Source organism: Panthera tigris, chromosome D2 (assembly GCF_018350195.1).
Source record: "Panthera tigris isolate Pti1 chromosome D2, P.tigris_Pti1_mat1.1, whole genome shotgun sequence".
Taxonomy (NCBI): domain Eukaryota; kingdom Metazoa; phylum Chordata; class Mammalia; order Carnivora; family Felidae; genus Panthera; species Panthera tigris.
The window spans coordinates 28,170,512-28,197,427 of NC_056670.1; the positions used below are offsets into that span (position 1 = coordinate 28,170,512).

At 35.4% G+C, this 26,916-nt stretch overlaps 1 protein-coding gene across 1 annotated transcript in view; it reads right to left on the bottom strand.

Moving 5' to 3' along the window:
- The window catches only part of CTNNA3 (catenin alpha 3), a 1,692,711-nt gene that overhangs the window by 1,543,045 nt on the left and 122,750 nt on the right, over window positions 1-26,916 (bottom strand). The window contains exon 5 of the mRNA XM_042960559.1: window positions 19,510-19,629. Coding sequence (XP_042816493.1) covers window positions 19,510-19,629 — 120 coding nt within the window. The remainder of the gene's footprint in view (window positions 1-19,509; window positions 19,630-26,916) is intronic.

Consider the following 26,916-nt stretch of genomic DNA (forward strand, 5'->3'; position numbering starts at 1 on the left):
CGTGGATGGAACTGGAGAGTGTGATGCTAAGTGAAATAAGCCATACAGAGAAAGACAGATACCATATGGTTTCACTCTTATGTGGATCCTGAGAAACATAACAGAAACCCATGGGGGAGGGGAAGGAAAAAAAAAAAAAAAAAAAAAAAAAAAAAGAGGTTAGAGTGGGAGAGAGCCAAAGCATAAGAGACTGTTAAAAACTGAGAACAAACTGAGGGTTGATGGGGGGTGGGAGGGAGGGCAGGGTGGGTGATGGGTATTGAGGAGGGCACCTTTTGGGATGAGCACTGGGTGTTGTATGGAAACCAATTTGACAGTAAATTTCATATATTAAAAAATAAAAAAATAAATAAATAAATAAATAAATAAAATAAAAATAAAAAAACCTTTCCAGCAACAATATTTAAGGCTGAGTTTAAAAGGAGTGAAACTGAATGCAAGAAAATCAGTTATCAGGCATTTGCTAAGGTGGGGAATACAAATGGAAGAGAAAGAAGGAGTAGGAATGGATGGTAAGAAGAGATAATGGAAATTTGGGGTAGGTTGAGCTTGAAAAGCCCATTAAATAACCAGATAAAGTCTGGAATTAAAGAGAAATACTTGGAGTAAAATGAAGATATAGGAATCATCCAATTATTGATTAGGGACACTTATTTAGTCTATGAGTATATGTGAGATCATTCTATAGTGTATGTAGAGGGTACCAAACAAAAAGTAAAATGAAGAGGAAGGAAAAGGAAAAAGCAGTCGTGTTCTGGGAAACATCAACATTTATCCTGGGAAAAACTGCAAAGTATTTACACAGTAGAAAGAAAATTTAAAGGAAAAAAGAAAGAAAGAAAATTAAGATTTATAAGAAGGAAGGCCAATTGACAGTGTTAAATGCCTTACAGAAGTTAAGTTAAAAGGTCAACTTAAAATTGTCAACTGGATCCATGATAATAACAACAGTGCTGGCGTAACTGAAGGGCAGAAACCAGATTACTTAGAAGTGAAAAGTAAATAAGAAGTTTAAAAAAACTATTACATTCAAATGCCTCCTTAGAAAGGTTTGACTTCTGATTCACTGATATCACTAACCTTTCATATCACTCATTTCTTCAATAAATATTTATTGAGAAACATTCAATATGAAGAAAGACTAAGTGCTTATATTCTAATGAAGAAAGCTGGGCAATAAACAACAACAGAAATTAAATTTACAAGACAACCTCATACAGTGATAAGGGTTATGGAGAGGCCAGGGGGTGGGAGATGGTTCTTCCTTAGATGGATTAGAGAAGTCCTTTCTAAAGAAGTAGTATTTAAGCTGAAAACTAAATTATAAGAAGGCAACTTGTTATGAAGCTCTGATAGAAAAGCATTCCAAGAAGAGCAACAACCAGTGCTAAGGAGAAAATAACAAGCACATAATTAAAACTTTCCAAAAGAATTCTAAAGCTGGTACTTAATCTGCCCTACAACTGTTGATAAAATCATCTCCTTACTGAGTCCATTGGCAATACTGCTGAGCTGGTCAAGACAGAACAAATCAGCTAACTCATATTAAAATGAAAACATAAGGAATCATAAAAAAGAAAATTGTCATAGAAACCTTCCCTCACCTATATTTAACAACTCAAAAACCACTGAAGTATTCGTGTCCACTGAATGAACAAAAATGTTAATAACAGATTGCCCTAAATCTGAAAGCAGTTTGAAGATCCATAAAACAGTAAAAATTCCTGAACCTTTACCATGAAAGAAGAGCTTTTCAAGGTCACACTTCACTGGTCTCCTATTTTCAGAAGGCTCACCTAGTCCAACCCATGAAAAAAAAATTCACACAAAGATATTTTTAAAGCATAGCTTTTATATTGAGTTCGGTTTTATATGCTTAACATACATTTGAGGAAATATATATTTACATTTCTTTTCATTTATTTTCATGGTCAATTTTGGAATTTTTATGGTATCTGATTCTTAATGGGAATAGAATGCCTGTTAATAATAATTAGATACAGGAAATATTCAATTTCCCTACTTCTATCCAAGAACTGATGTAGTTAAATAAGCAGGTTAGCTCACCTAAAATCTTTCAGAAACTTAGCTATGAGGAAGAGAAGAGAGCTAGGCCTGTTGCTGTAGCTGATACAGCTTTGAATGAAGATTGCCATGTTGTTGTTATTTGGACCAAACTTTAACAGGTTAAGAATATGCTAGGGAGGGGGGCGCCTGGGTGGCGCAGTCGGTTAAGCGTCCGACTTCAGCCAGGTGACGATCTCGCGGTCCGTGAGTTCGAGCCCCGCGTCAGGCTCTGGGCTGATGGCTCGGAGCCTGGAGCCTGTTTCCGATTCTGTGTCTCCCTCTCTCTCTGCCCCTCCCCCGTTCATGCTCTGTCTCTCTCTGTCCCAAAAAAAAAAAAAAACTAAAATTTAAAAAAAAATTAAAAAAAAAAAAAAAAAAAAAGAATATGCTAGGGAGGAAACATGAGTAGGAAAAGTTAAAAGTAAAGAGAAAATAGGCATTTCAAATGGAGCAAGGTCCTCATAGGACAGAGGGAAATGAGGTCCAGAACATAGAATTATTCTGGGACAGAAGAGGAAACTAAGTATAAGGAAAGGAGATTTTAACACTGGGATCAAATAGTTGCTGAAAGCCAACTATCCAAACCAGGTGAAATGCTTCACATAATGAAACTATATGCCACTGAAGTTCAAAAGTGAGGTGCTTTTTAGTTGCTTTATGATTTTAAAGTTCCTAATAATTAGAGCTATTTAACTCAGCACAACATTCTCTAAATGACATCATTGTGTCACAGCACTATTTTGGCTAAACTCCCACTGGTTTAATTTCAGAAACACCCTTTGAATAAAATGCCAAGTTAAAAAGAAGTAGCATCTTATGATTTCTTTAAAATAATTCAACTAATTTCAAAGGCATGCTTCCTGGAAAAGATTTGTAAGTTTCCTTTTATAGGCTTGACCATAACAGAAGAGTACATTTGAGAAGAAAGCAGCAGCTACCAAACCACCCAGATTTTAAGAGTACTTTCTTCATACAGTGAATATGTTCCTGACAGGTTCTTTAGAAACTGAATTTGGGGGTGCCTGGGTGGCTCAGTCAGCTGAGTAACTGACTTTTGATTTTGGTTTAGGCCATGATCCCGGGGTCATAAGATAGAGCCCGACATGGCCCCATGTTGGGCTTGTGCTGAATGTAGAGCCTGCTTAAGATTCTCTCTCCCTCCCTCCCTCTCTCTCTCTCTCTCTCCCTCTCCCTCTCCCTCTGGCCCTTCTCCCCCACTAGTGCTCTCTTTCTCTCTCTAAAATATAAGTAAATAAACAGATAAATAGACAAATAAATAAATGACTGAATTTGTATTATGAAGGCCATTTGGACCTGGAAAAACCTTATTCTGCAACTTACTATTTGTGTGTTCTAGAACAAGTCATCAAATATGTTCACTTTCTTGTAATTTTCTTAAACTATTTTATTCTGTCTGTCCTAATTTGGCTGTCTCAGAGAGCCAGCCCAACCCATCAAGATGAACCAAGAATTGCCTCTTCTATGAAATATAATATTAACGCTTGTCGTATGGCACCCACTTGTTATCAAACTTCACTGAGTAAAGTGCAGGCCACTTTTATTTTTTCACCAGCTATGTGTAACAAAGAATAAGGCTTTTGCCAGATTTAGCAAATAAAAAATCAAACATTCCCAGTTAGATTTCAATTTCCAACAAATAATGAATACTTTTTTTAGTATAAGTATGCCTTGCACAATAGTTGAGACATAGTTAATACTGAGAAAATTATTTGTTGTTTATCTGAAATTCAAATTTAACTGGGCCTACTATAGTTTATCTGGCAACCCTAACCAAAGTGATACTTCATCTCCCAGTTGGCTATGGTAGAAGTGGGATACAAAAGCCAAACACACACACACACACACACACACACTCTCTCTCTCTCTCTCTCTCTCTCTCTCTCTCTCTCTCCCTCTCACTCACTCATCTAAATATCTGCTCTCTTTCCAAATATCACAATGCTCCCCCATTCAGTCCTAGATTTGTAACTTTATAGCAGATACAAATTTCACAATCATAAATACTGATTTAACTTTTTTTCAGCCTTTCAGTATAATTAATAAATAAATAACTTATTTTTCTGTAATAAAATGATTTTTTTTTTACTCTAAGCCCCATGTTGCTCAGGGCAGAAACTTAATTTAATCCTTTCCAGGTACACTCAGACCAATTCAGTGATTTCTCAGTCTATTTAGTTTTATAATTCAATTACATTCAGGTTTAAATCCTTAGATTTTTCTCCTGATTCTCCCTCCCTGGGGATGAGTCTAAGCCACAGGAGGGTTCATGCAGCTGCCGACACAGGACTGCTGGGAAGACAGTCATCCTCACCTCTACCTGGATCTGCCTTGGTCCTTCACTGGCCTCCTGTTCCTGATGTGACTCCTCCCACTTGGTCTTTAGCACTGGATAGCACTCGCTCAAATGGCACCTGGACACTCTGCAGCTCTCTCAGTTCCCACTGCAAACTATGGTACTGGTGATCCTGGAGGTCAGCTATAACTTCCCTTACCCATCCTTCTTTAATCTGCTGCCCTTGTCTCCTCCATGTCACCAAGCTCCCTGATCCTCTCTCTGATGACTTCTGTATCACACTCTGGTCCCAAAGAAATTTTCTGATGCCTTCAACACTATATTAGAACTGGAAAAAAAAATTCTGACTTGAAAACATGGCAAAAAACACCTACTCTGCCTCTTAAGTTCCCTAGAAACCTTTCTACTCTCAGAAGTCCAGATTAGACCTGGAATTCACCGTTCATCTCAGATCCCCCAAACAGCAACGGAGTAAGTTCTATCATGTCTCCCAGCCTGAAGGAAGGGGGTAGCTATGGCACAGTGGTAGAAGACACGCACAAAAGCAGACTACATCTAAGCTTGTTTTTTCCTGTCCAATTCTTTTTCTCCCCAGCTTGGAGGGTATTTTCTGGGGTGGAAGGGAATAGGGGAAAGACAACCTGGTTATGCCCACTTGCCTCTACTTCCAAGACGTCAAGAATTGCCATTTTTTATTATCAAGGCTTAATTTGAAACTTCCCTCCAGTGTGGGCAGTCCAGGAGGAAAATGGGAAAAAGAACACGTCTCAAAGTAAAATTATGCAATATAATCTCACATTGCGTTTCTAAGAAAGTACCTTCAGGGGCACCTGGGTGGCTCAGTTGGTTAAGCATCAGACTCTTAATCTAGGCTCAGGTCCACAGTTCTTAGCTTGATCTCACAGTTCATGTGCACGTTGGGCTCTGTGCGCAGACAGCGCGGAGCCTGCTTGGGATTCTGTCTCTCCCTCTCTCTGCCCCACCCCCACTCATGTGGGCACTCACTCTCTCTCAAAATAAATAAATACACTTAAGAAAAAAAGAAATAAATCACCTTGGATTCCATATTACCCTAAACTCTAAACTTTTATATATCAATCTCCCTTCATAATATTCCTTTAGCAGCTACTATGTACTTTCTAGATTGGTTCCTCTACCTGGGAATCACTTATCCCTTATGTGCTCATCCATAGTCTCCTTGTTAAACATTGTGCTCTTGTCACTCCCTTCAGACAATCCCACTGCCTGCACATTAAGCATTAGACATTCTATTTTAGTCCCTGTCATAAGAAATTATGAAAATGTTTGTGGGGGTAGAGACCAACCCAACACGTCTGGTCTTATGTGACATTATCAAAATGTAACGTGCTTTCACCCATCATTTCAAGACTCAGATCATCGCCCTATAATAACATTCCCATCACATGATTATTGCAGAAATTAAGTAAGTTAAATATCTAACCTGTATAGTAGGTATTCCCATAGCTTCAGAGAGAGGAAATCTTTATTACTATAGAACGTCTAGTAGACACTGTCTCCTAACATTCCAACCTCTCTGTCAATAATCTGTAAAAGAACATCTATGTACACTAGAAGTCCTTCTGTTATCACATGAATAATCATCACTTACTGTTTCTTTATTAAAGTGAAATACTGCATAGTATGTCTCTTATATCAGAGCACCCTTGTAGAAAGTATTTACATAATGCTAAGAAGAGTCGATCTTCTTTCTGTAAACTCACTTTCTTTATAATTCTATTATTTTTTTACAACTCCTTCTAGTAGAAAATGGTTTCCATGCATAAATAACACAGCTTTTATCTCGCTGTGTGGCAGAATTATATATGCTTTTTTATTTTCAGCAGACTAGGCTCACATAGTGGTGGGGATTTATTCATGAATATATGGCTTGTGTTAGTGCTTAGGAGGAAGAGAAGTTTTAAAAAATAATAAAGTACTTTCTGCCTTTACTGAAGCTAAGTTCTAGGTTTTCATATAATTTAATACACTGTCTCATTATTTTTTAATGGAATTGCCTTAAATTAAGACAAATACCATATGATTTCACTTAAATCTGAAATATTTTTTAAATGAACAAAAAAAGACTCTTAAATATAGAGAATAAGCTGGTGGTTGTCAGAGGGAGGAAGGCGGGGGTTGGGCAAAATGATAAAGGGTTATTAAGAGGCACAAAGTTCCAGTTATTAAATAAATAAATAAACAAATTTTCTCACGGAGATGAAAAGTACAGCATAGGGAATATAGTCAATAACATTGTGGCAATAATATGGTGACTATACTTACCATGGTGAGCACTGAGTAATGTATAGAATTATTAAATTACTATATTGTACACCTGAAATTAATGTAACATTGTACATAAATACTTTAATAATACATTTTTTAAAAAGGGACAAACACGGGCAAATAAAACATTCTATTTTATTATGTGTCAAAATTGAGTTAAATATGGCTTGAAATCTTTTACCAGTAATTACTGGGGTTCTGCCCACCTCCACTGGGTCAAAAAAAATCCAAAGTTCCCAAACTACTGAATAATAATTTTGAGTTTCCTTTTTAGCAGGAGGTTCACACCGCCTGTTATTTATTCCAGCCCTGACCCGTTAGAAGCTTTGGTAAAGCCAATTTTGTTTAGAGTATATTCAAGTTAAGGAGAATATTCATACAGGTGAAATAAATATTTCACTCATAACAGATATGAAATGAGTTATTGTTTAGATAACCAGGTTATCTGTTACATAAAAATTTTTAATTGCTTATAATATGCTACAATGAAATGAATCCTTAGCATCATCCTAATTCCATCAATTTTGGAATATAGTTCACAATAAGATGCAGCAAAAAGAAATGTATATTGTGTTTTTCATTAATTATCATAAGCTATATATTATTTATAGCACCTATAATTCCTTTGATACACACATTATTTTCAGAGGTCTCCTAAGGAATATGCACTTTACCTTCAACATGCTATATGTCAATCTTAACTACATTTTCTTTTATTATTCTGAAATGTGACTGGTATTTTCAGCTTATCGGTCTTTAAATATGTTTTAATGTCATATTTTATAAAAATGTTACCAGTCTTATCTCTTTATCCTAAAACTACTCGTAATTACTCATGCCCTGAAATATCATCAACAGTGGTTTTAGTCTAAGAGTTTGATCTTAGAGTGTGTTCATTGACGTCAGGTCTCATATAGAACCATATGCAAAAAGTATGTACATTAAAAATGTACAATGCAGAATAATAGCATCTATTCCACTTACACCAACATTCTTGAAAATTGTCGTTTTCAGGTTTTTTTCATACTGATACCCTAGTGACATTAAGAAATTACTAACTTTCAGTAGCAATAATGTACACAAACAGTACTTATTATCAAGGGTAAGAAATAAACCTTCCAAAACTTCTTAAAGATATGGAGTAACAAAGATATCAAGATATCCTCTACGTCTGCAGGGCCAGATTTATGGAGCAGAAGAAAATGCACAGCCACTGATACAAGTCAGTCATGAGCACCACATGCTCACAAGTGCTAACTTACTTAGCATACATTGCTTAATACAGGATCTAATTTTAGGTTTCCTTCCTTCATAAACACCCTACCACTGGAATAATTCTATCTTCTTTTTCATGGATCCCATTCTAAACCATTATTTTAGTGGTCAAATATCTTAAGTATCTTAAGCCAGGAGTTACATACTCCCTGTTTTCAAGACAAAGATGTTTCCTGACAGATTTCAAAGAGTTTCCAAAATAGATCATTTCTTCTAGGTTTAAAACAAAGTTCAGGTACATTTAATTCATTTATTCAGCTTAGTCTATATTAATGTTACCCATATCCTAAGTAAAATAAACATAATTCTCCAGTTGTTAAATGAATTTAACCTTAAGTATGCCTACTCTTACCATATGGTATAGACATACATTCTTATTAGAGTGAGCAACAGGCAAGCTAAAACTTTCTGCCCAATATTTTCTCAATACAGCACACTGCTGCTTACCAAAAATTCTCTTTATTTACATATGATACGTAGCATAACATCCCAGGACTTTCTGCTTTGATCCAAAGTGAGAAGTGATGCCTTTACCCTGAGAAAATGAGCCTCATTGAGCTTACACTCAAAACCTGACAAAGAAGGGGCACCTTGGTGGCTCAGTGGGTTAAGCAACTGACTTTTGGTTTCAGCTTAGGTCATGATCTTAAGGTTCTTGAGATCAAACCCCTGGTCAGTCTCTGTGGTGACAAGACAGAGCCTGCTTGGGATTCTCTCTTTCCTTCTATCTCTGCTCCTCCCTCCCTCCTTCCCCCCCCCCCCACCAACTCCCCTGTGGCTATCTCTATAAATAAATAAACTTTTAAAAAAAGCTGACAAAAAAGACGCAAAACTTGGGAAATTTACCAAAGTATCATATTTAGTTTCTCTCAATTTTTACATGATGATTATAAGAACTGTCAAAAGTATCCTATTATTTGTAGCTCCCTTCATTAATGTATTTTTTTCTCTTTCAAATCATCATTCAAATTTTTCCTTCATAGTGTCAGCTTCCCTGACACACCCTTTTTTAATCAACTCTAACATAGGAAAAAGACCAAAACTGAATTATCTTTGATTTACAAATATAAATTTAGGATGAAGACACAAATGTATAACTATCAGTGATGAAACATGCAGTGGACCATTTCATTCTTGTGCACCAACGAAAGTACCAAGAAAGATTTCGGTAATTTCCAATGTTTGAATAGGGACCTTACCACAGTAGGGATAAATACCATTATCTAAATCAGAGGCAGGAAATAAATAATTTCTTCACAAAGCAAACATTAAAATTAAAACAAAATGCATAACTTAAATTCAGAGCATACACACACACACACACACACACTCCCTCAAAATAATCAAAACGGTTTCATCCCATGAACTGAGTACTTCCTATCAACAATCAGCACCACACTTGGAAAACCAGCCACAGGTCAGCTGTTGATGCTGTATGGATGCAGCCACAGATCATTACCTACCTAATTGTGTATATATCTAATAGGTTCATACAGCTCTTTTGGAACAAAGGTTTTATAATGGAGTAAATGATAAATACTTAACTATGGTACAACCAGATGCTATAATAACATGAGTAGCATTTATATAGAGAATATTAACATGTATGAATGCTGTATTTTACAACAAAGAAAAAGTTAGATTCATAAAAATACAGTTAAGGAGAAGAATGCAGTGTATATTATAGGTTGATTGTGGCATCTTGCTAAAATCCCATAAGTGATACTAAAAATATTAAGCATAATATAGTTAATAATATGGTCAATCAAAACAAATTCAGCTATTTGTTTTCAGTAGGAGAAAGAAAAGCTACTTACAATGTAAAAATTCAAAGATATCCCATCTAAATTGTAATATGACTCTGAAGAATATTAACTATATTAATTTCTATGTTGTTTTTGTTATTTCAAACCAGAGTGTATGGAAGAAATCCTATGTATACATATACCCTTGTAAATTACTGATAAAGATGTGGAACAAACCAGCCATGTTGCTCCATCTTCTGGTGGTATCTCCCCTTACCTAGATGTATATCAGCATGTGTTTCTACTGCTGTCACATTTGCAGAATGAGGGAAAAAAAAATGAAAGCTGATTAGCCTCCTCCTAAATAGAAACCTTGAAACTGTCCAAATACGGTATTTTAGAGAGCAAAAACTGAGTATGCTTTTAAAAAAATAAAGAAATAAACTGAATTTCTCATTACATATTAAATTAGCCCTCAGGCAATCAACCCCTAACAAACAAACAACTTAACATCTACAAAAGGCTGCATGATTGGTGTGTGCATGTTTAAAGCTCTGCTGTCAGCAAAACTGTTGGCCTCATCTTAGCAGCATCAACACTTTCTTTGAATTTCAGCCAGTAGTGCTTTAGGCGCACTCCCAGCACTACGATTAACACAGAGAGCTATAGCTGTAGCAGTAATCTTTTTGCCTGACAAGGATGCAGTTAACAGTCAATGCGATGTTTTCTGATTGTGCACACAGGTACAGAGGTACAACTTAGATACACAAATTTAAGAATATGTTTGAGATTATCATTTTCATCATGTCTTACTATAGTAAGTATTTAAGCTTGCTATTCTGGAACAAATGCTGCTAATACCAGCTGGTCTCATGGTCAGTTTGGCCAACTCACAGTGGACACTGCAGGGCTAAAATACTACATTCTTACTCTTCTTCAGCTCCCTGTACCATAGACGCAACTGCTCTCATATTCAATCTATTCTTTCACTAGGGGCAAAGATGTACAAATAACAACTTCTACAACTGCTGAAATACATAACCTACAAAAACACAGTATTTATGTACACAAGCATGTCCCTTCACGTGACAGAGAAACACAAAAATAGCTATAAATTTTATGATAAAGGATACAATACTAAGGATGGCAAAAACTTCTATGTCCTACACATAGACAAAAACCTTACCACTGTATCATCACTCAGCCCAAAATATTTACTAAGTACTCACTATATTCCAGGGATTGTACTAGGCTTCTGTAATACAACTGGAAATAATTCTCCTGCAATTTATCATCTACACTCCCTTTATACTCAGAATGTGGTCCAGGAGTCAGCAGCATCTGTATCACTGAGGAATTTGTTTGACTCTCCCGTCTTACTCTAAACCTACTGAATCAAAATGCATGTTTTAACAAAACTCCCCACATGATCTGTATACATAATAAAATTTGGGAAGAACTGGTTTAGAGGGCATTCGCTTGGAGGACACAGGATCTAGAAACTGTCGAAGATAAAAATTCTTATGCAATAAAAGAACAAAATGATGTTTTCTGTATTATTTGTGTATCCATGTACTGAAGTGATTGAACTAGATGATGCTTCTAATTTCTACCTCTTCTAAAATACTGTAATATCTTTTCTTTTAAAATACTGTAATATCTTTTCTTTTAAAATAAGAATGGCACTACTGAATGATTTGCATTTACAGGCATCTCAATGTCTAACAGTGTACATGTAAATTTAGATGTTAAAAGTATCTATATTCAGCACCCATATCTATATTCAGTATACAAACCAAAGATACTGAAGGATCAATACACAACTGGCTGATTTATCCTAAAGGACTCACAAAAGGACCAAAGAAAATGTCACTTCCTATTATTGTCCCTATGCTGCCATTAGCAAAGTGTATAGCCTTGTACAGGGTATCTCCATGAGGAGATGAGGGCCAGAGTTTAGGTTCTTTGATTCTCTTATACCTTATTTGCTTTGCATCATAGGCCACCACAGCTCATAATCTTAGGAGTGAAAATTTATCCTCTCTGCACATGCAGATCATTTTCAAGCTACAAAACAGACTAGGGAAGATATCTCTTCAGAGTTAACTCTTAGAACTTTAATTCCTCATCAATAACCAACTTTTATTGATAATCTTATGGACTCAGGTATATCAATATAAAACACGCACAAATAAGTGCCATATTGATGCAAACACTAAAGTTTTTTAGCCTCCTGAAATTCCTATCAGCATTGTAAATTTTGAAAACAACCCATAACAAAGCATTAACTATTTCAATAAGCATTCCCCACTATAAAGTAGCTATAAGCTGCCCATGAGGCAAACTACCATAGTAAACAACCTTGTAAAAAATTAATAAATCTTCTCTGGTGCATGAAAATCAGCTAATATATGCTTGATTCAACAGCTTTCTACCTAAGTGCCACCAATAAACTGAACCCCAGAGACAACAGATGGAAATAGAATAGCAAACTTTAGAATTTAAAAGGTGTCTCTATATTTGTACTTTACTAATTAACTAGAAGATACCTACTTGTCATGACTATTAACTATCTCCAATGTAGAAACCAAATTTTAGAAGGAGAACCAATATATAATACGATTATTTGTTTTTAAAAAAAGGATAAGGTTCTTACATAAAAATCCATAAGGTTTTTTAACTTCAGACTATAACTATAGGAAAAGAAATCACCCTATAAAGATCTGCAGTTTATGAAGTCATGAAAATGATTACATGGCTATTGCAATAAGCTAGAAATTAGGAAATGTGAATATTAATTCTGGATCTGTTACTGACTTGGAATGACCTTGAATGATGCATCCAACCTTCTTCTCTCTCTGTACCAGAAAACTGAAGAATAAATGTAATGCCATGTGTTTTTTTTTATGAGACAAACTGTACATCTGAATAAAAATGGAATTGCATATAGAGTGGATAGAACAAAACACGTTGGGGTTGATTCAAACTTTCGTGTAACATGATCTTACAATCTTACAACCTTACACAATCTTACAACATTTTTAATACTTGTGCAATGAATTTTTAATAATGTCTGAAATGCTTTGGGATCTTCAGAAACAGTTTTATAAATGGCATAAACAATCATTTTACTTGATTGGGCAAATAAGAGACAGAATACCATCTAAGATAGACATGAATATTTTAATGTAGCAGTCTTTGGTTGACTTATTCTTAAAAGGAATAATTCAATCAGAACTCTTTCAAGAGAGTTGGATTAATTACAGAACAAGGAAAGGATGGATATTCTCTCAATTGAGCTATTAACATATTTCATCTAGCAAAAGCCACTGAAGTGAATCTACTGCTTCTAGAACTATTGTTCTAGAAGCCTAACAGGAGCATAAGCCTCCTGTTAATGCTCATTCAGCCTCCAATTACACTCTTCCTTAGACTGAATCTGAATAATCCCAAAAGCATAGGTACTTTATTTTTAAAAGTTTTAAGTAAAATGTATTTAGGAAAATATATTTTAAGTAAAGTATATTTAAGTAAAATACACTTCCATTTTAGTGTTAAGGTAATGCAAAGTTAGTTCTACATTATACTGTCCTTACAGATAAGCAACTCCTAGTGCAACATCATTGTATATCCCCCTATCCTAGATGATCCATAACATTTGTATTGCCGTAAGTCTTTACGTTGTTGAAGACTATTACTGGCATTCATCAATTTCCTCTTCTCTATATGCTATAGCACTACAACAACAAGCCTAACACTATTCAGTTTTGTTTTGCTACGCATTGATTTCAGAGGAGCCCTACATTGTTGTCTTGTGTCCTCAGAGTTCTTGAATTCCAAGGTAAGCCTACAATTATTCTCTACATGGTCTATCATTATCCATCTAGAATTTTATTTTTCAATGCAAGGATATTAGCCTACAGTTATTCTTACTAAATAAGTTTTATCTAATTTATTTCTATCTTTCCTCATTGATAAGGGATCATTTTAAATGCAATTTTTATCCTACAAAGTATTATGTACCCTTCTGGTTTTGAAGTTATCTGAAGGGATTAACTTACTCAGTTCAGTAAAAGAAAAAAGCAGTGGTTCATTCCTGAACATCATCACTAAAGAGAAAACAATACTGTGCTGAACAATACCACCTGGAACCACAAGGGAAGTTTAGGTGCATAGGATGTAACTACGACTACATTGGGATTTAGCCAGAACATTGGGTCTACAACCTTCCACCACAGATTGTCATAGCACAAACTCAGGACCTTAATTTTACTGCCCAAGAGATACTACCACAAAAACACAGTAGAAGCAAATAATGCAACTTTTTTCTCAATAGGTATCAACAGTTTTTGTTGTTGTTGTTGTTTTGTCACACAGATCTCTAGCCCCTATATCACATATGTCCAGAAACATTCTATCTGATATGTTCGGAGCAGTGCTGGACCATATATGCAGTACAAAAATATACAGAATAGAGAGCACATTGTTATGGAACTTACAAACCATTACTGAAGATGGCTTATGAGAACAATACAAAACAAAATTATAACTACCACTTGTACTAACCACATGCCAGGCACGGTGCTAAGTCCTTTATATACTGATTCCTTTATGTATTTTAACGGATTTAAAGCATTTATATATATACTTTATACTTCATATATTGTTTTCTTAAAATAGGCTATAAGTTAGGTATTACTTTCCTAACATTTTAAAAAAGAACTGTGGTGCCCAAGATGGTACAGAGTAGTCTAACCAGATTTGGCTGACTACAAAGCCATACTCTAACTGGCACTACATGGATCTTCAATAAATATATAATCAATCAGATGCTAAATTGGATGACATGGATAAAAAGCTAAGAATGGCAAAGAAGGAAGAATTTACATATTGACTAGAAGTCATGGGATGAAGTGTCATGAAGGAGGCTAGACTTCAGTTTTGCTTTAAAGAATGATTAGCAGTTAAATAAGCAAATGGAAATACCAGATACTCTAAATACCAAGTTTTATAAACCTTATGAAAAGGGCAGAAGGCAAGAATAACATGGCATGATTAGGGAGATCAGGGGTATGTGATGTGTTCTGACATGGATGTGTATCTGAAGCACAATATTTTAATTTTATACATTTTCACATCAATATGTAAATGTGCTTTAGTCTACATAACGTCCAACTCAATAATGTCAACTTTAATTTATACCAAAGGACTTCAGAAGCCTCTGGAAAGGGGATGTGTCTCATAATGCTTTTATAAATATTAAGGGTAGAAAAAGAGAGGAAGGAATTAAATTAGAGTACAGATAATCAAACTTTATTTTATTTTATTCCACAAAAACAAAACCCCAAGGAAATTTCTTGATTTATAACCTCTCAAATTAATATATAATCTGGGCTCCATATAATAACTGAAGCTTACCATTACCATTCTCTATGTAACATTAACCAGGAAGATAAAAACCAAATAGTCCAAGCAGATAACCTCCAAGATTGCATCTCCAGATAATAAAAACTGAAAAAGTCTCCAGACTCTCAGGTTAATCTTGCCTTGTCATCTAGTTACTTCTGGCTGATTCAAACTAAAAAACCCATCACCTCATCTATCAGGGCCTCCTCTCACCTCTTCCAACCAAAGCTATTTTCAACATTAGTCTTTTTGACAGTAGGAAAATGTAGAGATGCTTGTGCCCCAACTTAAAATGTAGCCTAAGGAATAGTTGAAGTATAAGCACTAACTCTTAAAGAAAAAAGAAAGGAAAGGAAAGGAAAGGAAAGGAAAGGAAAGGAAAGGAAAGGGGAAAGGAAAGGAAAAGGGAAAGGGAAAGGGAAAGGAAAGGGAAAGAAAAAGGAAAAGGAAAGGAAAAGGAAAGGAAATAGCTAAGGTCACACCTAGAGGAGAGAAGGTACAGTAACTCCAAAAAATAAAGGTAAAAGATGAGAGCAAAGTACTCCAGGGATCCCTCTGGCCCAGGGAAAGAAATCTCTCAAAATGATGTTAAAATATCATAGAAAGGGACAAGAAATAAAATCTAATGAATGAGTCCAAGAAAATATTTGTAATCAATTCACTGGTCATCCATAATTCATAATTAAGGTAATATTAACATTTTGTGCCTGTTTAAAGAAGTGGATGGAAAATGAAATATGTTAGGAGAAAAACTAAATAAATAAGGCAAGGGACAATCTGTCAACCTTCCACATCCAGGAAGTCAAAGGGTAAATGCCTTTCTGAATTTTAAAAGTAGAGTAAGACACATCAATTTTAATTGCCTGGATTCTGAGGCCAAAACTTTGGGCATGCTTCCTTGTTTAAAATAACAACAGCACCAACAAGTATTTATTGAGCATTTGCCATGGGTCAGATACTGTTGTGAGTACTGTAGAGAATACAGCATTGAAGGTGACAGACGAGGCTCTGTCCTTATGGAGCTTATGTGCTGTCACAAAAAGGAATGATAAATATGGTTAGACCAGGGAACAAAGCATGACTAATTCTCTGGTAAAAAGAATCCTGCCTTATAAGGCAGAATCTTTCTTGCTGAATTGCAATTTTACAGAGACCTGAATCTTTTCCAGTAGGAGAAACTTACTTGTATGGGTTTAATAGGTTTGGAGGCCTTTTAAGGTGCAGGATTGGAGATAAAAGGCAAATCCTGTCAAGTCAGAGAAGAGTTGATGTTCTGACTCTTCCAACCCTGCCCGTCCTAATTCACAATTCATCTGTGACTTTGGTACAGAACTTGGTTAATACAACAAATTTCTAGAAAGCTCTGCTACATTTGGAAGCAAAATGGGAAGTAAACAAAATCTGTCTTCACTATTCTCTGCCATCTTCTTCATTTGCTACGTCTTCTTGTATTCCTGTCTTTTTCTCTCCCTTTTTTCTATTTTAAGATTTTTTAAATTCTTCAAAGAATCAATGTTTTCATTTATGATAATATTTTCCCAGGTCTTATTTTTAATATCCCTTCACAGAGACAGGCTGGGGAGTGGGGGGTTGGGTGATCAATTAAATCAAGAGTTCTAGGGACATAGTGTAAAACCAAGTACAGTTTAATTTCCCTCACTTGAGCCCTCTTATCATATCCCTACAAGTCCCCTTCCCTCTTTACCATCACTCTTTGGTTCCTGACTTTCTTTCTACTCTATCATCCTCTTTCTCCTTCCCTCCAATTCCCCTCCCATCTTTTCTGGGTAGGAAAAAAATGATCACTGATAGGGAGAGGTGGAGTTGAATAATACAAAAGGATTGACAGTCTGATGTGTATGCAGTTAAATTTTGTCCCTTTGAGTTTAAAACACTGCCTTGTGTGAATAAATTTCACTAGAACCATGGTTACTAGACATAACACTCAGAAGATTGTGAAGATAAAGTTTGATGCATTTTCTTAGCTGTCTAAAGATATTCTTCCAAAAATCCTTTTGTGTTTTTGTATATATTGAACAATTTGCATGAGAGAAAGAGAGGCAGAGAGAGAAGTGTTTTGCCTGTTTTGCCTCCCACCAGGTAAGGTACTCCACTCTCAAAGGTCTCTTTATGCCCTGGGTCTGGTATCCCTAAAATTATCTTCATATTGCATATCTAGACCTCCTCACTTTCCTACCCCAGCCTGGCTCCCTGCAGGGATACTGGGAATAAGACTCCACCCAGGTGTGGAGTCCGACAGATTTAGATTTGAAGCCCAGTTTTATGTCTTATTAGCCCAGTGACCTTTGGCAAGTTACTTAACTCTCTTAACAATTTTCTTGCCTTAAAATGGTGCTCATAAAACCATCCCCATTATATTGTTATCAACATTTCAGTATCTAATCCATATAGGTATTAATCACCATATGTGATACATAATTGCCATTATATATATATATACACACACATATATTTACACCCCATGTTCCCATATGTTACTCATACACACATGCAATTTACTTACCTGTCCTCAAGGCCATCCTGTCAGAGTTCTGCCCTCCTGCCCTTGAAGCATTAGCATTTTTCCAAATTCACAATTAGCTAATGCAAGAATCTAATCAATGAAAATGTGCTAATAAGAAAGAATAAGAGAAGAGGGCAGTGACTACTGCCTGCCAACTCAAATATCCCTCAGTGGTAAAATATGGCTCTTGGAAAACAAAACTGTACTAAAAAATGCATAGGCCAGAGCAGTGACTTATGATGTGAATTTTAAGTAGCATCATATGGGAGATTCCTGTAGTAGTTCTCTGTAACTGTGACTGCTTCTGTACATGTGCTAATATGTAAGCCCTCACTAATTTTAAAATAAATAAAACTTCAATGGATATTGTGTCCTTTTCATATAAATTAAATATATGCAGAGATACTCCATTTACCCCAGAACATTCTACAAAACAAATACACCTTCTCAGGAATACAGGGCAATGGGAAGGCTAAATGCCCATGCAATGTCAGTGATAGAGCAAACCCAGAACACAATTCTCTTTTCAAGTCAATATTTCTAGACCATACTGTGGTGACTCCATAAGATGTAACTAATAAGTCATACAGAGAAAGATGGATACCATATGTTTTCACTCTTATGTGGATCCTGAGAAACTTAACAGAAGACCATGGGGGAGGGGAAGGGAAAAAAAAAGAGAGGGAGGGAGCGAAACCATAAGAGACTCTTAAAAACTGAGAATAAACTGAGGGTTGGTGAGGATGGGAGGGAGGGGAAAGTGGGTGATGGGCATTGAGGAGGGCACCTGTTGGGATGAGCACTGGGTGTTGTATGGAAACCAATTTGACAATAAATTTCATGTTAATAAATAAATAAATATAAAAAATAATAAATAAATAAATAAATAAATACCCAGCTTTGAAAACTCCATCCAAAAGATCCAAAATTTGTGAAATGGGCAATGGCAAGAGAGTTGCACCTTTTGCCACACTAACAGAAAAGACTCTTAAGTAATGGACTCGGTGCCTGCCCATACGAGTCAGCCACTTAGTCATTTTTCTAGACGCTATCCATCACTGAGCACATTGCCGAATTTCATGCAACCTAATTTAAACGTCTATCTGGCTGTTCTGATTGGAATAAACAATCAAAGTAAAAGCTTGACAACTCTGACACCTAGTGGCTGGGAAGAAACTGGTGAAGATCAGCTTGAGAAAATTAGCTAGCTAATTACTGCAGCAGTATCTTGCAAACACACAGAACTTAATGATAATTAATACATTTTTTTAGTACTAATTCTAAAAGCAATCTTATAAAAGTCTATTTTGGCTCTGTATTTATTTGGAGTTCTATAAAAGGAGGCTGAAAGACTTGCATTTGTAAAGTATATTTTCCTGTTCAAATTTACACAGCAAAATTTCACTAATCTTCAGAGATCAAACAAGAAAACTATTCATACGTTGACATATTCATGATCCTTTCCCTTAATTTTGTATGTATATCTACATCCTTTTCCTGGTCATCAGGTGATTTTTCTCCTCAAGTATCCCCCTGTCAAATATAAAAGCCATGTGGCCAAGCCATCACAGAGGTTTCCTATATGCCACTGAGGCATCCTGAATCAAAGGGTAGCTATATCTTCACAAACCAGCAGGAGTTTTCTTTAAGAGAGGTATATGGACACATGTGGAACCCCCCAAACTGCACATCTAAAAGCAAGGACCACAATGAATCTGTATGAACACGGCAGGTCAGCACAGCACAGCACAACCTATTTCTGCCCTAAACATTAGAAGGTAAGTTTCCCCAGATCCACTTAAAACTGACAGGCAGGATGGTAGGAAGCTAAAGTGTTCATCTCCTCCACCAAGGAAAGTTCTGACTCCTACCTGCTGACGTTTGAAGGCTAAATAATCCAGATTTTCCAGCTCCTTCCCAAGCTTCTGGTAGGTTTTCTGGAGGTCAGATTTATTGGAAACGTTTTTAAGAGACTCAAATGTTCTTTGAAACTGAAATTGAAAACAAAAGTAAATCATTAGGATAGCAGCACATTTTCCTCGAATGCCTAACTAGCTAAAACAGGGAAAGAGTCAACACTGAGTCTCAGGTTCCCTCATTCATAATAGATAACAAATACTAATTGCCTTTCAATGAAATTTAAGAAAGACTTTATAAAGGATTAGAAGCTGTATCATAAGAACAACGAACATTATTGCATGAATGGGAAGCGTGTTTAGTCCTCATTCCAACAAAAGAGCATACTGCATTTTCAAAAAATGGGTGCCTGGGTGGCTCAGTCAGTTAAGTGACTGACTCTTGATCTCAGCTCAGGTCTTGATTTCGGGGTCATGAGTTCAAACCCCACACTGGACTCTGCGCTGGGCATGAAGCCTACTTGAAAAAAAAAAAAAGGAAACCTGTTTTAGCATACACCACTACTTCTAAAGAAAAAAACTGCAATGAATATATGATTTTAAATCATAATGAGGAAGTATTAAAAGGGCTCTCACATTCCAATCATGGAAACAAATTCATGTAAAGGTAGCCACTTGCCTCTACAGACATATCTATGCAAAATAAGTACCCTACAAACTTCAACCAGGAAGATCTCTCAGATCTTATATTTTGAGAAGGAAAGAAAACTAACATTTTGGCAATGGAAGCATATGTAGCATGTTCAGCAAACATTTATTCATTTCTGCTCTATAATGCAGATGAGTTATAAAATCAGTTCTGCTGAATCAGAACACTTCTGTTCATTTTTGAGTCAGATACTAGGTAAACACAAAGGAGACAAATTGCAGTGGATCATAGAATATTGTTCTGCTGCTAATAATTAATTAAACAAAGGGAGCTCACAAGAAATTCAATTCTTGATTTATTTTAGTAAATTAGAACATACTTTGGAAGATTAGTGATTTAAAATGTCAAGTAATGTCACTTACAATGACATTTACATTTGCTCTCTCTTCATGCCATTCATTTCCCATATTCTCACTGTGTGCCTTTAGATAGACTCCTACAGATAGAGACTTCACCATCTTAAACACACCAGAATTCCACTGTGACTATGATGCTGTGAGATAGGCTAGTAAGATTTTATAGAGTATTATTAAGTTTCCAGGGAAATTACTTGACCCTTACTATTCAAACTCTATGGAGTAAGTCATATTATAACGGCATTCTACTGAATTAAATCCTCAATTTCACGAAAGCAACATGTTTATCTCAATCCAAGGTGACAGAGGAAAAAGAAATGAGAAATAACAGTGCTAAGCTTCCACAGCTCTATAGTAAATTAAATTCAACAAATAATCTTTTAGAACATACTATGCACAAGGTACTATGAATATAAAACACATTTCCTGCCCTAAAGGAATTTACAGACTACCAAGGAAACTAGACATGAAACTCAGAAGTGGGAAAGGCACTGACATTTACTGTGGGCCCACTCAGTGCCAGGTACTTGATGCCTCCCAGCTGAATCCTCACAGGATTTCCTATTTCTCTCCCCATTCTACAAGTGAGTAAACTGTTACTCAGAAAATATAAACTGGGTTTTTACGACAATATTTGTGCTTATTCTACTATACCATTAACTCCAACACAAGGCAATGCAGTAAAGAGAGTACAAAAACAAAGGGATAAAAGCAACATGTTGTAAAACAGAAAAAAAAAAAATCTTTATATTAATTGAGGGATCAGGCTGGGTAGAAGACACGAAGAGATCTGAATTGAGTTCCAAATGGCAGGAGAGTTCTCAGAGCCTTAAATGGGAACAAATTCTACCCATCAGTTTAAACATAGCCAAAGTCTGCTCCTTTTCCCCATTTTATAGCAAACATAATTTTGATGTAATTTTAATGACCTTTATATTAACTCTCTCTCATGTTGCACGATCATTCCTGTGCCTTGCCCATTTCTTGGTCCCTTCTCGCTATGTTCAAGTCAAAATACTAGATCTAACATTCTAAACGATTTAAATAATTTCACTTATAATTAATATAAACTGTTTTACCAATCATTCTGTTTAATTCTAAGCACTTTATTTTCCCTAAAAAAATATTAGCTCTACTTCTCAAATATTTCTTCTTCACATTTATTTCTGTGAACTTTATATAGCTACAAGTAGGAACTTTAGGGTAAACACATTTGTAAGTCTTCAAAATAAAAAATAAAAAATAAAAAAACATGAAAATCAAGCAATGTGTTCATGGCCAAAGAAAAAATGGAGAAAATCCAGCAATAACACATCACCACAAAATGTTTTTTCTGAAAGATCAGAGTTTGTGTGAAATGGAGATTTTTAAGTTTGACCTTTCATTATCAAGACTTACACTCTCCATTTATTGATACTAAATAGCTCAAAGCAAACTATGATGATTCATTTATTTAAGTAGATTTTTCCCATACAACAACAAATAATTGTCAAGGAGAGGTTATGCAATATCTATTGTGTACTTTAGGTTAGATCCCTAGTAAGCACACCCCGTCTCTCTCTATTTATATTTAAAGATGCTAAAGAGTAAAAGCAATAATTTTGCTTTGCAGATAAAGCTGACATAAAAAGATATTAAAAATAAGACAATGATTAAAGTGAGGCTTACATTTTACTTAAAAAAATCAGATGTTGACCTTATTTGAGGATTTTTCATTCCAACAGGTCACTATGCTTGATCACTGAAATAGACCTCTTGAGATTTTCTCAATGTGTTGCAGTTTCATTACGTTGACTATGTCTCAAAATAAATGATCTCTCACTTGAAGATAAGTTGGGAAAGGAAGCACAACTAATTGAAGAGATTTTAACATTCCTAGATTTTACCTGTTCAAACTTTTGAGTGGAAATTTAAAACAAGCAAAGAAGTCCCAAGTAATTTGTTGGACATTAAATTTATCCTGTTAATATTTTTACCTTCCTATAAACAAAATTCAAACTTAAAAAGAAAAAGCCCAATGAATAAATCTGACCCATGAACACGCCTAGGAATGTTTTAAAACTGCCGAAAGAGAATATCAAGATGGTCTCTGAACTGAGAAATAAATGCAAATTCTGTCCTATTTGACAACCTTATCAAATATCACAAGACAGACAAGACAAAAATGAGAAGATGCAAACATTATCCCAAAATCTGCCATTAAAGTAAGCACTCTAAACACTCCCACAGTGTTTTCTCATCAAATTCTTTTCTGTTCAGATTTTGGTTCAAGATGGCAATGTAGGAAGATCCTGAATTCACATCCTCCCACAGACACACTGAAGCTACAGCTATATATGTAACAATTTTCTCTGAAAAAACCTAAAAACTGGCAGAGCAACTGCTTCACATCAAGCAAATGAAATGTAAACCACATCAAAACAGGTAGGAAAAGCTAAGGCACAAACTCACCATAAACCCTATCCCCATCACGGCAACCAACATTTGGGAGGAAACTCAAAACCCACAGCTATCCCTGAATATTATAGGATTTGTATGCCACTTTAGGCATGCCAATATTTAAGACCAACACCTAAAACAAGTGGCTTTGAAGACCAATAAGGCTCATGCTCACAAGATCCACAGAGCCACTGGCAAACTGAGAAATGGCTCTTAAAAAGCTGCATGCAGATTCATCCACCAAGAGCCCAGCACAGAAGCTGCCCTTGAAAAGCATCCCAACCTTACATGAAAAAGACTCACTAATTTTATTTTATTTTTTTAACTTAATTCCAGTATAGTTAACATACACTATTATATTAATTTCAGGAAGACAATATAGTGATTCAACAATTCTATACCCTACTCACTGCTCATCAGTGCACATACGTGTACTCTTAATCCCCCTCACCTATTTCACCCATTCCCTCCCCCCCTTTAGTAACCATCAGTTTATTCTTTATAGATAAGAGTCCATTTTTGGTTTGTCTTTTTTCCTTTGTTTGATTGGGTTATTTTTTTTAAAGTTTTTATTTGAATTCCAGTTAGTTAACATAGAGTGTAATATTAGTTTCAAGTGTACAATATAGTTATCCAACAATTCCATACAATACCCAGTGCTCATCACAAGTGCACTCCTTAATCCCCATCACCTATTTAACCCATGACCTAATTCACCTCCTTTCTGGTAACCATCAGTTTGTTTTCTATAACTAAGACTCCATGTCTTGGTTTGCCTCTCTTTTTTTTCTTTCCCTGTGCTCATTTGTTTTGTTTCTTAAATTCCACATAAGAGTGAAATCATACGATATTTGTCTTTCTCTTACTTGTTCCATGTAGCATAATACTGTATAGCTCCATCCATGTGATTGCAAATGACAAAAATTTCATTCTTTTTTAGATGTCTGAGTAATATTCCGCTGTATATATGCACCCCTTCTTTACCATTCATCAGCCAGTGGACATGGGGGCTGTTTCCATAATTTGGCTATTGTAGATAATGCTGCTATAAACTTTGGGATGCATGTACCCCTTTGAATTAGTGTTTTTGTATTTGGGGGTAAATACCTTCTAGCACAAATGCTGGATTGTAGTTCTATTTTTTTTAAACTTTTTGAAGAGCATCCATACTATTTTCTAGAGTGGCTGTACCAGTTTACATTCAAACCAACAGTGCAGGAGGTTCCCTTTTCCCCACAGTCTCCCCAACACTATTGATTTTTGTGTTGTTGATTTTAGCCATTGTGACAGGTGGAAGGTGATAATTCACTATAGTTTTGATTAGTATTTCCCTGATCATGAGTGATGTTGAGCATCTTTTCATGTGTTTTTTAGTCATCTATCTTCTTTGGAAAAATGTCTATTCATGACTTCTGTCCATTTTTTAATTGGATCATTTATTTTTGGGGTGTTGAGTTTTAGAAGTTCTTTATACATTTTGGATACTAATCCTTTCTCAGAGATATCATTTGTAAGTATCTTCTCCTGTTCCATATGTTGCCTTTTAGTTTTTCTTCCTACACTGTACAGAAGCTTTTTATTTTGAAGTCCTAACAGTTTATTTTTGCTTTTGTTTCCCTTGCCTCAGGAGACAATCATAAAGAAGTTGCTATGGCCAATGTCAAAGAAGTTACTGCCTATGTTCTGGGATCTTTATGGTTTCAGGTCTCACGTATAGGTCTTTAATCCATTTTGAGTTTATTTTTGTGTATAATGTAAGAAAGTCATCCATTTACATTCTTTTGCATGTTGCTGTTTAGTTTCCCAGCACCATTTGTTAAAGAGACATTCATTTACCCATTGGATACTCTTTCCCACTTTTTCAAAGATTAATTGACCATATAGTTGTGGGTTCATTTCTGAGTTTTCTATTCTATTGATCTATGTGTCTATTTTTGTGCCAGTACCATATTGTTTTGAGCACTACAGATTTGTAATATAACTTGAAGTCCAGACTCATGATGCTTCCAGCTTTGCTTTTCTTTTTCAAGGTTGCTTTGGCTATTCAGGGTTTTTTGTGGTTCCCTACAAATTTTAGGATTGTTAATTCTAGCTCTGTGAAAAATGCAGTTGGTGTTTTGATAGGGATTGCATTAAGTGTGTAGATTGCTTTGGGTAGTACAGACATCTTAACAATATTTGTTTTTCCAAACCATGAGCACGGATTGGAATATTTTCCACTTGTTTCTGTCAACGTCAATATCATGCATCCATGTTTTATAGTTTCCAGAGTATAGGTCTTTCATCTCTTTGGTTAAGTTTATTCCCAGGTATATTATAATCTTTGGTGCAACTGTGAAGAGGATTGCTTTCTTTTTTTTAAATATTTTTTATATTTAATTATTTTTGAGAGAGAGAGAGAGAATGCACAAGTAGGGGAGGGGCAGAGAGAAAGACACAGAATGAGAAGCCGGCTCCAGGCCCTGCACTATCAGTGCAGAGCCCAATGTGGGGCTCAAACTCATAAACTGTGAGATCATGACCTGAGCCGAAGTCAGATGCTGAACCAACTATGCCACCCAGGCGCCCCAAGAGGATTGCCTTCTTAATGACACTTTCTGTTGCTTTGTTATTAGTATAAAAAGGTACAAGAGATTTCTGTACTTTAATTTTGTGTCCTGAAACCTACTGAATTTATTAGTTCATATCATCAGCAAATTGTGAAAGTTTTGCTTCTTCTCTACCAATCTGTATGCCTTTTATTCCTTCCTCTTGTCTGAATGGTATGACTAGGACTCCAGCATTATGTTAAATAATAGTGGTGACAGTGGACATCCTTGTCTTCTTCCTGACTACAGAGGAGAAGCTCTAGTTTTTCACTATTGTGTATGATGTTAGCTGTGGGTCTTTCATATAAGGTCTTTATTATATTGAGGTATGTTCCCTCTAATCCTACTTTGTTGAGGCTTCTTATAATGAATGGATATTGTACTTTGTCAAACACCTTTTCTGCATCTATAGAAATGATCATAAGATTTTTATCACTTGTTTTATTGATGTGATGCATCACATTCATTAACATGCAAATACTGAACAACGTTGTAGCCCAGAAATAAATCCTACTTAATTGTGGTGAATCATTTTTTAATGTATTGTTAGACTCAGTTTGCTAATATTTTGTTGAGGATTTTTGCATCTATATTCAACAATGATAATAGTCTGTAATTCTCTTTTTCTATAGTGTCTTAACCTGGTTTTGGTATCAGGGTAAGGCTGGCTTCATACAATGAGTTACGAAGTTTTCCTTCCCCTTCTATTTTTTAAAATAGATTGAGGAGAATAGGTATTAGTACTTCTTTAAATATTTAGTAGAATTCACCTGTGAAGTTCTCTGGCCCTGGACTTTCATTTGCTGAGAGTTTTTTGATTACTGATTCAATTTCATTGCTGGTAAGTAATTGGTCTGCTCAAATTTTTTCTATTTCTTCCTGTTTTAGTTTTGAGAGGTTATATGTTTCCAGGAATTTATCCATTTCTTCTAGATTGTCTAATTTGTTACCATATAATTTTCACAATATTCTCTTACAATCTTTTGTATCTCTGGGGTGTTGGTTGTTATTTCTCCCCTTTCATTTCAGATTTTATCTATTTGAATCTCTCTCTCTCTCTCTCTCTCTCTCTCTCTCTCTGATGGGTCTGGCTAAAGGTTTATTGATTTTGTTGATGTTTTCAAATAATCTGCTCCTGGTTTCATTCATCTGTTCTATTGGTTTTTTAGTTTCTATATCATTTATTTCTGCTCTAATCTTTCTTATTTCCTTTCTTCTACTGGTTTTAGGTTGTGTTTGTTGTTCTTTTTCTAGTTCCTTTAGATGTAAGGTTAAGTTTTTTATTTGGGATTTTTCTTGCTTCTTGAAGTAAGCAAGAAAGTTTATTGCA